General features: G+C 42.0%; 1 protein-coding gene across 2 annotated transcripts in view; it reads right to left on the bottom strand.

Moving 5' to 3' along the window:
• The window catches only part of LRP2 (LDL receptor related protein 2), a 182,818-nt gene that overhangs the window by 12,879 nt on the left and 152,426 nt on the right, over positions 1-17,513 (bottom strand). Inside the window, exons 62-70 of one of the 2 annotated variants that reach the window (XM_042243763.1) lie at positions 15,016-15,138; positions 13,451-13,579; positions 10,192-10,323; positions 9,174-9,305; positions 7,414-7,557; positions 5,746-5,911; positions 4,019-4,147; positions 2,450-2,670; positions 1,355-1,531 (exon numbers count right to left, since the gene is read on the bottom strand). In XM_042243763.1, the coding sequence (XP_042099697.1) occupies positions 1,355-1,531; positions 2,450-2,670; positions 4,019-4,147; positions 5,746-5,911; positions 7,414-7,557; positions 9,174-9,305; positions 10,192-10,323; positions 13,451-13,579; positions 15,016-15,138 (1,353 nt within the window). Of the gene's footprint in view, positions 1-1,354; positions 1,532-2,449; positions 2,671-3,920; positions 4,148-5,745; positions 5,912-7,413; positions 7,558-9,173; positions 9,306-10,191; positions 10,324-13,450; positions 13,580-15,015; positions 15,139-17,513 lie in introns of those variants that run through there. The other variant, XR_006058749.1, reaches the window with a different exon arrangement.

Here is a 17,513-nt window from a genome sequence, read left to right as displayed (position 1 = left end):
TGACACCTGACAACTCACCCCCTTTACACTCCCCTTCCCTGCTACCTCACCAACACGGCACTGTCCCTCCCTGTGCCCTCCACCCCACTTCTGTGCCCCTCACATTTTCTAGTGGCATCGCCTATCTCCCCTATGGCCCTGGCAAGTCTGGATGGTGGGTGTCTGTCGTTCACCGCATGACTGCAAAAGTCCATCAGCACTAAGTAATCTGAGATATTTCAAAAGGTCAGTAAGACCCCACTATCATATCAAGATGCGTCACTATCCAAATCTGGACAGATCCAGAAGTGTATTGCAGCCAAAGCACCCAGTGGATGTGGCTTTTCACCCCTGCTCTCCAAAGAGAAGTCTTTCTTCTGGGCTTCAGTTTCACTATTTGCAAGGCTAGGGAGTTTAGAGCTCTGATTATCAGCATCGCCTTTATTACAATTACTGAGGCCCTGTCACAGAAATCCAGACTTAAATTGAATTGGGATGGAGCTCACACACACAGCCAAAGAATTCAAGCCGGAGCTGCGTTTACTGACAACTGGACCAGAATAGAAAGATGCCAAGCTTTGGGTTGAATGGAATAGAGTTTAAAAATCATCTCTGGGTTTAAAGCTTGTCTACTGCTTGGATGACTTGGGCAGATTTCTAGTTCCTCTCCTCACTTCAAAAATGTCCTTTCCCTTTCACGTTACTCCACACAATGATGAAGGATGAATTAGAACACATCCCCCTGGCTCTGCCTGCAATGCAGGAGATGGGTTCGATCCCTGGGTCGGGAAGATCTCTTTGAGAAGGAAATGGCACCCCACTTCAGTATTCTTGCCCTGGGAAATCCCATGGCCAGAGGAGCCCGACGGGGTACAGTCCATGGGGCCACAAAGAGTCAGACACAACTTAGCAACAAAACAACCACCACCACCACCTGAAGAAGCAGGACCCAGAACTAAGAAAAGAAGAAGGGAGAACGTAAAAAGGCATCCTTCAAACTTTAAGCTAAGGCTTGCCTAGCTCAGGATGGCTTGACTAGCCTGACCTTGCAATTAAGAGTGGGTAAGACTTCTGACGTCCATGAAACCTATTATTATGTGACTTGTCAACCCCACTTACATTTATCAGGGGTCTAACCCATCTTGGATTCTGTGGCCTAAGAAGACATTCCCACACTGCAAGCAACAACAAGGACTGAAGGATTTTTACCTCATATCTGCATCATTTCATTTTGTCTCCAATTTTACCTTTCTCTCGTCAAAATGATTAAAATACACACACACACGTTTCAGGCACAGGGAGGTCAGCTATTATTATCCACCACCATTTTCCAGAAAGACTATAGCCATTAATTTGAAATAAGGTTTGTGACTACCTGAATGATTATATTTCCGTTGATGGAAGACTCGAACTTGAGTAAGCCAAGGGTTCACTGTCAGCAATTTCTCTTTCTTGTTTCGCCCAAATTTATCTTGGATCCACACTTCTCCCTTATCCTTAGATGTCCAGTATAACTGGCTCTCAAAGATGTCCAGACTATAAGGGTTCACCGCTATTCACCCACAGGAAAAAAGCAAAAACAAAACAAGGTTATCGAAAAGAAGATACCCAAGCTCCACTCCTAGACTGGAAGTCAAGCTGCTCAGGATCAATCTCTAAGGCAACACCTTAAAATTCCAGCAACATCCATAGACTCTCTGTACACATGGTCATGAAAGCGTGCCACGCCAGGAGACCAAGATAACAGAAATTAAACTGGACCAATGCCTACAGGCTGACACCAATCATAGGGGACTTGCTCACTTTCAAGTTGCTGGTTTTATTTTACTTTTATTTTATTTTTATTTTTGTTAATATAGATTTATTTATTTTAATTGGAGGTTAATTACTTTACAATATTGTATTGATTTTGCCATACATCAACATGAATCCGCCACAGGTACACACGTGTTCAAAACAATTTGTATGGCAGAGAATTTTTTTTCCTTAAACATAAGATACCACTTATCAGGAAAACTTGATAAGTGCTAGATTTTTCAGGTCTGTAGAATTTAGGCAAGAAAACAAAATGCTGCTCTCCTAAATGTTTCCAGTCTTGCATAAAAAGCAATTTAGCATGTTAAAACGAATGTATCTAGAAGGAATTAGACCTGGATATAACCACTGTAACATAGGATCATCACCTCTATCAGGGCAACCTAACAAGAAATGGTTATTTTAACATCTGATGCCAAGAGCAGTTTTTTGTTTTTTTTTTTTTTTTTTATGATACAAAAAAGACTTATGATACAAGAAAGAACTCCTAACAGGTTCATTTGCATTTGAATCAGCAGCTGGGAGCTGGGCAGAATGGTGTCTAAGAAACTATATAAACCGTCTCCTAAGATTAGGATTCCTTCTTGGGAAAAAGGGGGCAAAGAGACTGGAAACACATTAATTAATATATGAAATTGAAAGTGAAATTTCTAACCTGAAGTTACCACAATTCTCCTATCGGTTCCATCATATTTGATGGTTTCAACAATGTTGTCCTTGAGGTCACTCCAGTAGATCCGGTCATCATTCATATAATCTATACAGAGGCCTGTTGGCCAACCAAGATCCTCCTGAACCAAGACTTTCCGACGCTCCCCATCCATCCAAGCGGACTCGATTTTAGGATTTTCGCCCCAGTCAGTCCAGTACATAAACCTGTAACAGAAGGTTTCCTCGTGGCAGCATTTCATCAGGTGGAAAAACCAACTGATTTTTAAAGAGGCCTGGGTCCTAAAGGATGCTGCTTTTATATCTCCACAGGACAGGGAGAGACAGGCGGGAGCTGGCGCATCTGTGAGCTCTCCTTCATGAGAACTGCACATTCCAAATACAACCTGGACAGTCCTGTCCTAGGATATATATTCAGACCCTTCAATATATATAATCACAAAGGCTGTTTCTTGAATGCCCACTGTATAAGAAGGCACGATCCTGTGTGTGGAATGTATCTGAGAAAAAAAAATAAAAGATTCCTTTCCTCATCCTAACTCTTTGAAACTGTATTCTTTTGCATCCAATTAATATTTGATTGTAGAAGAACAGAGTAAACCAAGGATTGCACCACGTTAAGTACTGAGAAAGGATCAGGCAAGCATGATAAATGGATGGTGCCGGGCAGCTGTGAATGCAGAGTGATGGGCAAACGCCACATTAAGCCAAGCCCTAGCCTAAGAGTTCAAGGCAATGCTGCACCAAGGAAGGCATATCCACATACGGTTAATAGTTATTCTGATTTTTCAAACCAGAAATACAAATATTTTTTAAAAATTTTAATGTTATCAGGACTTTCCTGGTGGTCCAGTGGTTAAGAACCCACCTTCCAATGCAGGGGACTTGGATTCCATCCCTGGTTGGAGAACTAAGATCCCAAATACTTCAGAGGGGCTAAGCCTGTGACTCGCAACTATAAAGAAACGCTCACATTGCAACAAAGAGCCCACGTGCTGAAACTAAGACCTGATGCAGCCAATAAATAAATAAATCATCTTTTAAATATGTAATGCTACCAACTACATTTACGTAAAGCTCTGAAGTTCAAGTCCAATAAGTATACGGGCCATATTTAGCCCATCAGCCACCACTTTGTAATCTCGAGTCTAAACCAATCATCCGGTGTTGCTCAATCCCTAAATTCTACCGAGAAATGTGTGGATTTTAGATAAACCGCGGTGTCGAAAAATGCGGCTAAACCCTTCCCCATACGCAGTGTCTGTCTACTGAAGCCTGTTTGGTCCTAAATGATCTTTAGGGCATATTATAGTTCTTGAAAACAGTCATAGCTGCCACTCAAAAAAGTGCAAGGACCACTTCAGTGCAATTGGGAATAATTGAAAACTATTGAAAATAATTTTTTTTGAGAACCCAGAGGAAAATATTGCACATTAAGGGCTCCTTCAAGTACTCACCCTACTTTGGGATTCACAACTATTGCAGCTGATTGACCGAGTTCAGTGGAAATCAGCCACTTTCTGTACCTTCCATCAAGTTCAGCCACTTTACTTACCCTAGTTTGGGATTCACAACTATTGCAGCTGGTTGACCCAGTTCAGTGGAAATCAGCCACTTTCTGTACCTTCCATCAAGTTCAGCCACTTCAATCCGTTGCCTCCTGGCATCTGACCAGTAAATATGCCTGAATTTAGAGAGACAAAGTTAAACAACTGAAAAGTCTAGATGGGACTTCCAGGGTAGAGGTGTGAAGACCAGAGCATTTAGTTTGGAAGTTCTGGCCAGCAAGACAGCTACTCAGACACCAGTGATGAGAGCACAGCCTCTGTCTCTCAGGAATGCCCCAGTCTCTTCAGCCAGGGGACATCTGAGGGAAGTTACAAGTGATGGGGTGTGGGGTGAAGGGGTATTCAGTGAAGCAGCTGAGCTGTATCAGCCAGGACGGGTAATGATGGTGACCCTCACACCTGGCATGATTATGAGACAACTGCTTCTAGGTAGGAGTCGTAAGGCTCTGTGGGCCTTTCATTCTGACTGCCTGTGAGTCAGCTTCTTCCTCAGCCAAGAGTCCACCAGAATCGTTAGGAATCTGGCATCAGCTTCAAGGATGAGTGGAAATAGCCACTCAAAATAGCAAACTCAGCAAAGCCACCCTGCCCTCATTCCTCAGGCTTCAGGTGTCAGTCTCAAGCAGAAAGAGCTGCAGTACTTCCTTAAATTCACTCATTCATTAAGGCTGAGAAAGAGGGAAAACTTCAAACAAGAAGAAAGATCTGCCATTGCGAGGCTGGTTTTCAGAAGGAGGTGCTAAAAGTCTAGAGGTGCCAATTCGTGACTCTCCGAGGTCTTGTTTCCTCCGAGGTCTTGTTTCCTGATAGGAGTTGCTGAAATGAGCCTCCGGTTAGCCTGCAGGTACAGTGGGGCTTGCCTAACTTCTGCAAAGATGCTCAAGTCTTCCAGGAGCACTAGAGAAGTGTGCAAAGAGGTGAAAACTAATACGACAGCTGACTCTCTGCTGTCTCAGAGGGCAGCAAACATTTTCCACTACTACTTCATTAGAGGGACATAATGGTTCTACAAATGATTGCGTTCTGATTGTACTGTAGTCACTTTTCCATAAATGTTATTCCAACCCAGGGCTCTTCCTTGAAGAAGGCTTCTTCCACATCAGTTTGCATCTCCTGAATCTATCGGATGATAAGCCCACTTAAGGTTCTTATTTAGACATCATTTACACTGGTTCTGGTTCCTGAAGTTCTAGAAGAGCACCCTTATTAGCTCAAACCCAAACCTTAAACAGGAAAGTCAAACTTCCAATATGTTCAGACAACACAGCCTGCTAGGAACCCAACGTGTAGACTGCTCCCTCTCAAAATAATCAGCATCAAGGAAAGTGTTTCATCTCAACTGCTTTGCTGGTAGAATGCCAGGCTGTCCCTTTCTTCACCAAATGAGCAGTGCTACCATTCTGAAAGTTCATTTTGGAATCCAGAATTCTGTTGACAAAAATGCTCTCCTAGACAGAATACAAAATCTTGACCTTGGGGCTTTCCTCACATTTTTGAGGCACACAGAAAACAGGAAGTGATAAAGTTTACCCCGTTTCCCCACTGGGTAAGCAGAGGTAGGTGCTGGGATGGGAGTAAGTCCAGGTATCACTCAGCTGCCCCGAGGCTGAGTACACCCATAATCTGGGTCAATTCAATTCACGTGCCAAGCTGAGCAGAGGGGAGCTCTGGCCAGAAAAGTAGAATAGGCAGAAGAAAATGAAGCTAAACTTACCTTCCAACCCAGTCCACTGCTAACCCATCAGGCTGCACTACGTATTTCAGGTCCAGGTTAACTTCCATCACGGGATTATTGTTTCCAGATTCAAAGTTGGGAATATAGGCACGTTTGATAGCACCGGAATTAGAGCGCTCCCCTAGCACAGTGTAATATACAACACCTGCGGAGGTGAGACACAGAGATCAGGCACGTGTAACCAGCATCAGGTAAGGGAAGAACTGGAGTCTAATCAGGTGAAGTACTGGTCATTCATTCATGTCTCTGCCTCCTCAGTGTTCCTGTAATACTAATAGTTCAATGAAACCACTATGATCAAACCTCAAAATCTATCATACTTGAGATACTAGCTATAAAAGCTTCAATGATAACCTGATAATTAGTCATCTCTATTTAACGGTAATTCATTAAAATATATTTCAGTCAAGAGCCTGTTTACCCTCATTAAGATCATGTTCTAGTTTCGAAAAAAGAATATATAGATTAACTAGGGGCAAATTGTTAACAGTTTAAGTCCATACTGGCAATAATGAAGCTGTGTAGAAGAGAAGTCTTATTTTATGTATATACGAAAAGATATTGGGTAGCAGGCACTTTAAACAGCACAGGAAGGGACTTTCGTATGGTCCAGCAATTAAGACTCCACCTTCCACGAAGGCGAACAGGGGTTCGATCCCTGGTCAGGGAACTAAGATCCCACATGTCACATACTGTGGCCAAAAAAAATAAAATTTTCTTTTTAAAAGCATAGGAAGACTGTGCCTTTCAGGGCACACACTTCCCTAGGTAGGAACCATTCTTGAAAAGTTTACTGCCCTGTATGATGAAATGTGAAATAAATCTTACATAGTTAGTTTGCAAAGCATGTTCATATCTATCATCTCATTTGACTTTCAAAACAACTCTCAGAGGGAGCCAGGCTGAGCAAGATTACTGCTCTTATTTTACAGATAAGAAATAGAGATCCAGAGAGTTGTTACAATTATTTAAGGTCATAAAGTCAGTAGACGAGGGAGACAGGCATACAATATAAGTTTTCCTGCCCAACAACCATCTCCCGCATGCCATACAGAACCATAAGAGACTCGGCAGTAAGCATCATTTATTTTTCCTTCATCAACGCGCACCGCATATACTAAACTAGATGCTGGGTCAGATGCCAGGCATGTGGAGATGAATTTGATTCAATCTCTGTCTCCAAAGAGCACGTGGTTAAGGTGTAGGGAGAAAGATGTGTTGACAACTAGCTGTAAACTCAATCCAATGTGGATAAGATGCTACAGGTTCATAGAACTGAGATTATCAAAGATTTACCAGAAGGGAGGTGACTTTGAACTGGGTCTTTGAGTAGAAATGTTCCAACCATTCAGCGGTGGGGAAGAACAGTCTTGGCAAGAGCAAAGACAAGGAGACAGTGAACAAAGGGATGTGAGGCAGTCCTGAAAGAACAGTCCCCAGAGATGGGAGAAGGTTCAGTGAGAAGTTGGGAAACAGGCTGGGCACACAGCCACGCTAAGCGGTCTGGAGCATGCCGGGTGGGAGAAGCGTCCTCTTCCACTCAAGCAGCAACACTTGCTCATTGAAAATCCATTCCCCAAAGTTCAACACCTTATCATGCAGTGGACTCAGCTGATATCGGTGGCAGATGCCAGGGTCCATACTCACTGAGGCCTGTGCCCTCCGGATCCCAGTCGTAATCCATAGCCTGAATGCGCTCCTGGTCTTCAAGGTACTCTGAGAACTGAAGCGATGAGAGGTTGTATTTTCGAATTCTCACATTTTCAGGCAGTAGCAGCAAAGGAGGACTACCTGGAAACAAAAGAAGGGCTAATTAATCTATTTGAATTCTACCTGAATTTTGGATATAAAACAGCAGATATCCTCCCTGTCCTTAAACACACACACATTTTTCTAGGAACTGAACTCTGCTAATCAGGGGAGCTGACCATAAACTGGGTTGCAAAATCTGTGACATTCTTGTCTCCATTTCTGTTAGGGATATAATCAGTTCTTTATCTTTAGGTAACAGTTTAAAGCAAAGTAAAGACTGAGATCCCTGGACAGTTACCTCTTTTTCACTGATTGTTTTTTCACTGACAATAAAACAAATAAGATTATAGACATTCAGTCTCACAGAAGAAATTCAATATACAGAGTCTTACTAAAAGTTTACCCAGAAGTCTTCATTTCTCATTCTTTACTGACAGATTTTAATGATTCTTTTAGCAGGTAATCAGCTCCATGACCTAGTTTCGCTTCTAGCTAATGACAAAAAAAACAGCTTGTTCTTATCTTCTTGTTTTTTCAGTTAAAGCAGCTATGGAAATGGTGACTATTCCAAGATACACTGTCTAGAATTTTTTTTAATTTACTTGCATAATGTCAATCAAACCCAATTTAAGTAACTTTTAAAAGTTCATTTTATGTATTTCCTTTATCTTGATATAATGTTCTACATCAATTTCTCATTTCAGTCATCTCTTTGGTTAAAAGAGTTGAAGATTTTCTAATTTGCTGCTTAATTACCACACCAACTGTTCAAATGCCTAGTTTGCATTCAGAGTCAAAAATGCTTAGAGGGTAAAATATTTAAGTATGCTAGTCAAATGTATGCTTTGTACAAAAACTCAATTTGTACCAAGAAATTGAACAGCCATTTTACCCTTAATATGCAAAATAAAAATGTCGCCTTCTTATCAAGTCCTTAAACTCAATTACAAACTTTAAATTCAAATCCATAAGATTATAAAGACTCCTTAACTGAGATATGCTGATTTATTTCAGAACTCTGGACTGTGATACTTCTGACTTTTTCTTTTGCCATTTTTATGTAGTCTCTATTTCTGCTTTTACTCAGGGCTGATTCACAGATACTGGCATTAACCAAAAATGCAGAGCTAATGATTGAAGTCGTAAATAAGCCAGACTCTGTCTGTCTGTGATCAGTAGTCCATGAACAATTAAAAAAAAAAGGTTTGTCAACAGAGTGTTCCTGATCTGCCCCAACTGACTATGACCCATTGAATGGGATGTGTTTTGTGACCTATTTTGGATTACTGGACCTCAAACTTGACCTCAGTGGAGTGGAAGGCTTTGCTGACCACCATCCTACACAGAAGCATTTGTTGTCTGAATCCTCTGGAGAGGGATATCTTGTCCACTTTTTGAAGTTTTTATCCAGGTGGACCAGAGGCTAAATCCAGAATAATAACACTTGACTCTTGTTTCAGTGCCTATGTATTTGTTGGGGGTTGTGGTTATTGTTTTGATTTGGCTGGGGAGAGGAGAAGAGAGTGGGTTGGGTGTTGGAAGAGAAGTAGCTGGTGAATTTAAAAAACAGGACTCAAAATTTTATTTCCTGGTATATTGTAGCCCTCGGCTTGGAGTCTTCGAAAGTCAGTTAATCCCCCGTCAATGCATCATACCGTCAGCCGCACACCGTTCTCCGTATCTGTCACTCAGAGATGTGAACCCTTCGGCGCAGGAACACTCATAACTTCCTTTGGTGTTATGGCAGATCTGAGGACAACTCCCGAACTGCGTACATTCATTGATGTCTGCAGGCAAAATAAAACCAAGTGGGCAATATCTGCTTAGAGCCCATCCCTTCCTAGAGACCCTGCTTCTGTTTAAATCCATATTCACAAGCAATAAGGATGAGAAAAGTGCAGATGAACACAAGTCATGATGCCAACATCTGCAGAACACTGACCAAACTTCAGATACTATTTCACATGCATTTCAGGTTTTCCCCCCATTTGATCTTCCAAAACGACTCCCTCAGGTGTGGACTGTAATTGAACCCAAAGTCCCAAAGACCAGATTTAAACAGAAGCAGTCTGACTCAGCAGAACAAGATTTTTCTTTTGGGGAAGCAGCTGTTGTGCCACTGGTATTTGGTACCACTTCCCTCCTGCTAACTGGTTCCAGGAAGGGGCGACGCTGATTTGTCTTTTTCAGTTGAGTTCTTAGGCATCAGCCCTCAAAAGAACTATTCTAATCATCTGAGTATGGTACATCATGAAATAGGGACAGTAAATTCAAATGATCAAATACACCTAAAATCCTACTTGATATTTACCATCTTGGTAAGCACACCATCTTAGAACTCATTTACATAAGTCTGACATAAGGAAGGGTGTAATAAATATGTATTGTCTGAAGAAAGGCAGACTTGTGCTTGTTAAAAAGAAATTTTGATCTCACATACTGATATAATAAGGAGCCATCATCACCCAAGCCTTCATTCATCACATCAATTTCACAGACATTACTGAAGATGAACTATCACCCAGTGCTATGCCAGACACTGGTGAGACAGCACGGAAAAACGCAACTGGCATGAGCTTAGCCCCATGCAGGGAATTAAACCATGTTTAATAAAAGGGAATGAGTGGAGAGTACACGGTTCTCCTAATAGGAACTGGAGGAAATATACTCTACCTTCACAGAGGTTTCTGTCAATACTGTTGGGTTTGAATCCAGGTCTACAGGAGCAGATGAATCCTCCTTCGCGTAACTGGGTACAGTTGTGTTCACACAGACTCTCAGCACATGATCTGTCTTTTCCTCTATCTGAAATGCAAAATCCCACCATTACAAATGAAAGGTACAAAGCAGATGAAGCACAAGTGAACACTCAAGTGGCCTATCAGAAAAACACCTACAGATGGCCATCAGAGAACAGAAAGTCTTGAGACGACCCCCTTCCATAAACTTTGCTGAGTATCAGAGACCTCTCTACAGGTGTATCTGCCAATGCCCTGAATTCCATTTGTACAAATATATGTAATGTTAGATCCTTGAGGCAATTTTCTGATTATACTCAGCACTGCCAAGATCACCCTCCAAGCATCCATTTCTGAACAGAATCAAAAAGCCAGGGACTCTTTACAACTGTTACCACTTGCTCCACTATCTTACTCTTATACAATGATGTCAATATATAAATAATATTTGTGTGCATGCATGCTAAGTCACTTCAGTACTGCCTGATTCCTTGTGACCCTATGGACCGTAGCCCATCAGGCTCCTCTGTCCACGGGATTCTCCAGGTAAGAATACTGAAGTAGGTTGCCATGCCCTCCTCAGGGGCTCTTCCTGACCCAGGGATCAAACTCGCATCCCTTACATCTTCTGCATTGGCAGGCAGGTTCTTTACCACTAGGGCCACCTGGGAAGCCCAAATAATATATATGTATATATCTCATGTGTGTATACATGTATGTATAGCATATATATACACACACATAGAAATAGAAGGCATTGATCCTGTTTAAAAGAAAAGGAGGAGGAGAAAGGGAAATGAAAAGGAAAGCAAGCAGATGAGCAGCACCCAAGAACTGGTATTTAAATGAGAATTCTGTATCTTCGTCAAAGCAGCCCAATGCAGTAAGACTGAATTCCATCACAGATCTGCTTAATATCTGAAAAGAAATGTTGCTTCCATACCACATTAATGCCTGGGCTACCTAGTTCCCTTAAATAAACCCTGCTTTTAACTCAATGTCATTTGAATTAAAAGTACTATGGTGAAGAACCTGCCTTGCAGTGTAGGAGACACCAGTTCGATTTCTGGTCCGGGAAGATCCCACATGCCATGGGGCAACCAAGCCTCTGCTCCACGACCACTGAGCCCGTGCTCTAGAGCCTTCGAGCGGCAACTACTGAAGCCTCCGAGCCTAGAGCCCACACTCCAAAACAGTAGCCCCTGATCGCTGCAAAAATGAAGACCCAGCACAACCAAAAATATAAATAAACAATTCCTCAGCAAGGAAGTTACCTTAAAAAGAAAAGGTACTATGGCTGATTTTAAGCCTTTTAATTTTCATGGGCAACTGCAAAAGAAACCAATGCTTGATCCAAGCCTAACTTGGAAATACCCCAAAGTTCTGGAACCATTCACATTATCAGTTAGTCTCCAGGCATCAGAACCCAAATCAACCTTTTGGTTCTGCAAATTCCCTCATGTTTATGCCTTTTAAATATTTAATTTCAGCCACATTATTATGTCAAAAACTCCAATCCTATTGAGAAAGTGTGTGAAACAAATGGTAAATCAACTAAATATGGTTGGTTCTTCATCTTCCTTTGTAGCCCACACAGGAGAAAAATTTGCCAGGAAATCCTTGAGGGACCTCAGAAAAAGGCTACTAAAGCCCAGGAAGTTGGAAGCACGTGGAGCTAACTAATGTTACCACGTCCAGACTTGTAGGCTTTGAAGAACTCCCTCCTTTTTCCTAAAGAGAAATTGAGGCCTGGCAATGTTAGTATGTACTCTAAGTGGTGGCACAGCTAGTGGCAGAGGAAGTGGGAGCCAGTTCTTCCAGTCTGCAGTCCCAGGACTGTTCCAATTCTGCCCCTGCCACTCTGTGTGACTTCACACAGAGTAATCCCCTGGAGCTAATTTGAGTAACAAACTCAAGAATATATGTGGGGCTTCCCTGGTGGCTCAGTGGCGCAGAACCCATTTGCTAATGCAAGAAACACAGGTTCAATCCCTGGTCGGGGAGGATCCCACATACCGTGGAGAAACTAAACCCACACGCCACAACCAACTACTGAGCCTGTGTGCTAGCCCAGAAGCTTCAGCTAGTGAAGCCCACACACCCTACAGCTTGTGTGCTCTGCAACAAGAGAAGCCCCTGCAACAAGAAACCCACACACTGCAATGAAGAGCAGCCCCCTCTCCCTACAACTAGAGGAAAGCCCCCGCACAGAAATGAAGACCTAGTGTAGCCAAAAATACATAAATAGATAAAAATTATACATATAAAAAAAGAATGTATGTGAAAGCATTTCACAAACACTATACAGGACTGCTGCTGCTGCTGCTGCTAAGTCACTTCAGTCGTGTCCGACTCTGTGACCCCATAGATGGCAGCCCACCAGGCTCCCCCATCCCTGGGCAAATTATTAGCATGCCATTCCAACATTCACTTCCTGTTAAGCTAGAATCATCCCTTGTTTGTGTACATCATACTTTTCCTATACAAAAATCCTCTCTCAAAAATCTGTGCTCCTTCCAAGGTCCCCTGTGACATTTCGATTCTTTTAAAAATATATATTTTAAATTTATTGGCAGTGCCAGGTCTTAGTTGCAGCGTATGGGATCTTTAGTTGCAGCATGTGGGTTCTAGTTCCCCAACCAGGGATTGAACCAGGCCCCCTGCATTGGGAGCACAGTCTTAACCACTGGACCACTAAGAATGTCCTGACATTTCCATTCTTACCAACTACTCTTCCCCTCTGTGCCAAGATACTGCATTCGGCTTAAGACGAAAAAAAAAAGTGCAAACTTAGAAACAAAATAAATAGCTTAAAGGTGCTGACAGCTACCTAGTGAACTGGGAAGAGGATGTGCCTTGCAGTTAGGAGACTAGAGTTCAAATCCTGACTCAATTTCTTAATGAAAGGAAGACACAGCCAATTTATTTAACCTATAGGGTGGTTTCCTCATTTGTTTAAAAGAGAGTGACAGAGAGACAAACAATACCTAACTCACAGGATTGTTACATGGATAAAATGAAATAGTCCATGTAGTATTCAGCACAATGTCTGGTGTAGAAAAAGTGTTCAATAAAGAAACACAACATGTAAACTAAAGACCAATGTGGTTACTGTTTACTTTATGTTATTGCAAGTTTTTCAGTAACGTAACCTGAGTTACTACCATGAAGTACAAAAATAATTATTTACTTACTGCATCCCATCTCATCAAAATTGTCACCACAGTCATTAACATGATCACACACCCGGTGCTGCGGAATGCAACGCCCATTGCTACACTTAAATTCATCCGGGGTACAAGGTCTGGGAGTCGGTTCCACACCTGTAATTTAAGAATAAGCTCAAGTCAAAACATTCTCTTCTGCGAAACAAGATGCTTCCTTCTGTGGCAGACACAGTGTTCCTCACAAATAAGCTGGTGCTTCCCTACAATGCCTGGTCTCCCCTGCAGTTAGCTTGGGGCCAGATCCAGCCAATGGACGATGAGCATAATGGACACCTGTCACTTCCAGGCCTAGGAAGTAAGGAAACTGTCTCCTCCATTTCTCTCTTCTCTCGCCTCAGCAACCTTGAAGACTATGTGTTCCGGATGGCTTAATACAGGATGAAGGGGGCTGCCTGACCTTCACCAAACTTTAGGCCTCTGCTGGTGTAAGCTGCTGAGATGCTGCAGTTCATCTACAGTGATGCCTAGCAGTGATTCCTCGCAGTGATTCCTCTAACAACTCCTCCTTGGGAGGAATTTTAGCTTCCTATCCTTTTTTTCCTCTCTGGGATTTGATCACATCCTACAAATGTCTGGCAGGATTAACAGAGGAAGTGGAAACAGAAGACGAAAAGATGTAAACCTGCCCCAATTTTTTAAAAAAGTTTTATTTCTAGGTTTTCATTTTTTTGCTTCAAACAAACATATTAACAATGTTATAACCATTGGCTCATCTCTGTCCCAAAAAGGGGAAGGAGAGGGAGGGTACAAATGTGAACATGGCGATAGTATCAAAGTCTGCCTGACACAGGATGGCAACTGGCAGTAAGCATTCTAAGGCCACATCAATATCAGGAATAGAGACTAGAAAAGCATTTATCCAAATTTCCCCAGATAATATCCTTTTTAGAAAAAAAGTAATTGGACTCAGGATAAATAACCTTCCTGACTGACTTTTTCTAGGTAAACTAAATTGCCCAGAAAATTAATCAGCTCTTTCCTTCAACGGATAGATGAAAAACGATCTCAAAATGGAAAAGATTTCTCAATACCTAAAATATTAAATGCAGCCATTTATCTCTTAAAATAATCTATCATTTTTCTCTTCTGGGAAATGCATTTTCACTTTAAAGAAGGATATTAGCTAAGCCCTGTGAACACTAGTGCAGCCTTAACATGAGCTTTTCAGCAGGACATTGAGAAGTCTCATCCCCAGAAGCTCTAGGCTGAAGAGTGACCGAACCTCATCTTTGAAAAGAGATAAACCATTAGTTTTTCAAGTGGGACTCAAACCACTATTTAGTATTTGTTCTCACTTCCTTAAGGAACTTTCCAACATCTGGTTCAAATGAAATAGGAAGAATGGGGGAAGGGCTGCATCTGAGTACTGTGTGTTTAGCGAGTCTTGCAAACATTTATGTCCATGGAGATCTGCAGTTATACGCACAGCTCAAGCCTCTATAGAACAGACTGAAATCCCTGAGGTGCATTTTGCGGACTGCAGACAATTGGGGACCTTTCTTTTTCCCTTCCCCCTTTTGACTTTTGCTTACAGAGCTCCTCTTTCTCATCACTTCCATCTCCACAGTCATCCTCCTGGTTGCACACCTCATGACGATAAATGCAGCGATTGTTGTCACACCGGAAACGGTATGGTGAGTCACAAGCAACATTTACTAGAGCACAAGATGAAAAAGCAAGAGTCTACGTTAAGAGTAGAACATAAGGGTCAGTATCTAAAAACACTCCTGTTGCCAGCACCAGGCTTGGGCTTGCTTGGTTCGCCCCTTATTGGTTTATTAGTTTAACCAATCGACAAACTCATCTTGAGTGTCTTATTGACACCCTGGTGCTACGCTGTGCACCAGGTTCAACTGGGGAAAAGAAAGACACAGTCCTTATCCTCATGGGACTTTTATTCTAGCAGAGAAACCAACTTCACAAGTTAACTATTCAACTACAACTGTGGTAAGAGCCCCAAAAGAAACATGCTATGAAAGCATCTACTGGGAAGATCTGATATAGATCTAGGGGAGGAGGGGTCGGAAGAGGCTTCACATGGGAAGAGTCTGGGTCAGGAAGAAGATGGCAGGCTTCTGGACCTGAATAGAAGATCTCTGTGGCTGGAGCTAGAGTGAGGAGGACAACGGTGGCTGGGAGGTTGGAGACCAGCAGGACTATACATGAACTCTCATCCTAACAGCCAGGAGCTCACTGTGTGTCCCTCCGACTACAGTCCAGAGAATGAAGTCTTTTCATTAAAGTTCTACACCATGATGGAATTTCCTTCCTCATTTTCCTCACCTATTACTTTCAAAGTTGACATCTCAAAGCAAACACAGATTCATTCTTCTACCCAGAGTTAGATCCCTGGCTGATGCTCATGCCCCTGTGAAGAACCTACAGGTAAAACCCAGGGCCCTTGGTTAGAACAGGGACACGGTCCTCTATACGTGTACCAGGAATTCAGAATTCAACACACAGGTGTCTTCCTCTTTCCCATGGACAACATGGGCTGTTTAATTTTCCTTCTGCCTTGGTACCACACACAGGAAGCAAGAGGAGAGATTTTTAATGAGGTTGAGGGGAAAAAAAGAACAGGTGCAAAAGTTGGCTCTTGGAAGTATTGTTAATAGAACTTCCCAGGGATTATTTGTGGTGAGAGGAAAATGTAACATTATAAAACAGCGCTGATCACTTTTTCACGTAGCTGTGTCTCTGTCTCCCCAAAGTTTAATCTTACTAACTATGGGCACTTTATCTTATAGTGGGAAACAACTTTTCCAGGATTTTTTATTTGACAGTTACACATGTTTAAGCTCTTTTTCAAGACTCTTCAAGGGAAAAACAAAACCAACTACTGTTAGTTCCTTAGAAGAAAAGACGGGGCAAGGGAAATACTGGGATGCCACTGGGAAAATATAATGTAATTTATATTTTAATTATATAATATAATTAAATTCTCTTGATGGAAGGACTATTCTGATTTATTATTTTCTAGAGTCAAATCCTAAAAATGAATAGTGAGGGCTAAAATGAATAGTGAGGAATCTAGGAAATTGAATGGAAGAGGTGATGAGAATCTCAGAAGCGAATTACAGCTAAATGAGACTAAGAATTAAGAGTTTCAAGAGGAAAGGAGGGCTTCTACTTACATGACATTCTTAACCTTGGCTTGCACCTGAATCACATGGTGGGTGAGGGAGGGATTGGGGAGGTGGGTGGGCAGCTTACTAATGCAGAGATTGCTGGCCTCCACTGCCAGGGATTCTGATTGGGTAGACATGGGATGCGCCCATGAATCTGTGTTTCTAACAGGTCCCCAGGCGACACTGACTCTCTTAGTAATAGAGATGACGCCTGAGATCTCCAATGACTCAAGGCATGGAGCAAAATGATCAAAACAAACTTATGTTCATTTACTTTGCTAAAATGCAGTAGTTCTCAACCAAGAGACCAAATCAAAACCTAAGGAGCTTTTTCAATATATTTTTGCCCAGACCCAAAATGTCCTTGGACATTTGATAGGTCTAATGGGACCAGAGCATGTGCTTCCAAAGCACCTTTCCCCAAGAGATTCGGATGGGTACTCACATTGAGATTGACTGGTTTAAAAAATAAATATGCATCATACAACAGAAAGGAATTAGATGGGCTTGAATTATGATGTAAAGTGAAGTTAGTTTAAACATTAAGTGGTTTTAATATTTCCTAAAGGTGTTCTGTGAAGCTCCAGGGATTTGGCAGAAGTACTCTGAGGGGCACTGAAAGTGGGGTGGAGCAGGAGAGAGACACGCTCCACCCTAACTCAGACTTCGACCACAACAGACCTGCCTTTAGTTATGCATATTGGTTTTCCAACAATTTCTTTTGAGGCCACTGTTTTCAAAGGCCACAAAAATGTTTAAAACTATGGATGTCTGCCCAACTTTCTCATGTCCCAAGTAGAGAACTAAGCAGGAAGGCCAAGGAAAGTGCACTAATCAGATCATGTGTCCAATACACAAAAATTGTACAAATGCCCTCCCACTTATGCTCCACATAAGAAACA

Source organism: Ovis aries, chromosome 2 (genome assembly GCF_016772045.2).
Source record: "Ovis aries strain OAR_USU_Benz2616 breed Rambouillet chromosome 2, ARS-UI_Ramb_v3.0, whole genome shotgun sequence".
Classification (NCBI taxonomy): Eukaryota; Metazoa; Chordata; class Mammalia; order Artiodactyla; family Bovidae; genus Ovis; species Ovis aries.
This window is presented reverse-complemented; position numbering and strand designations above follow the sequence as displayed.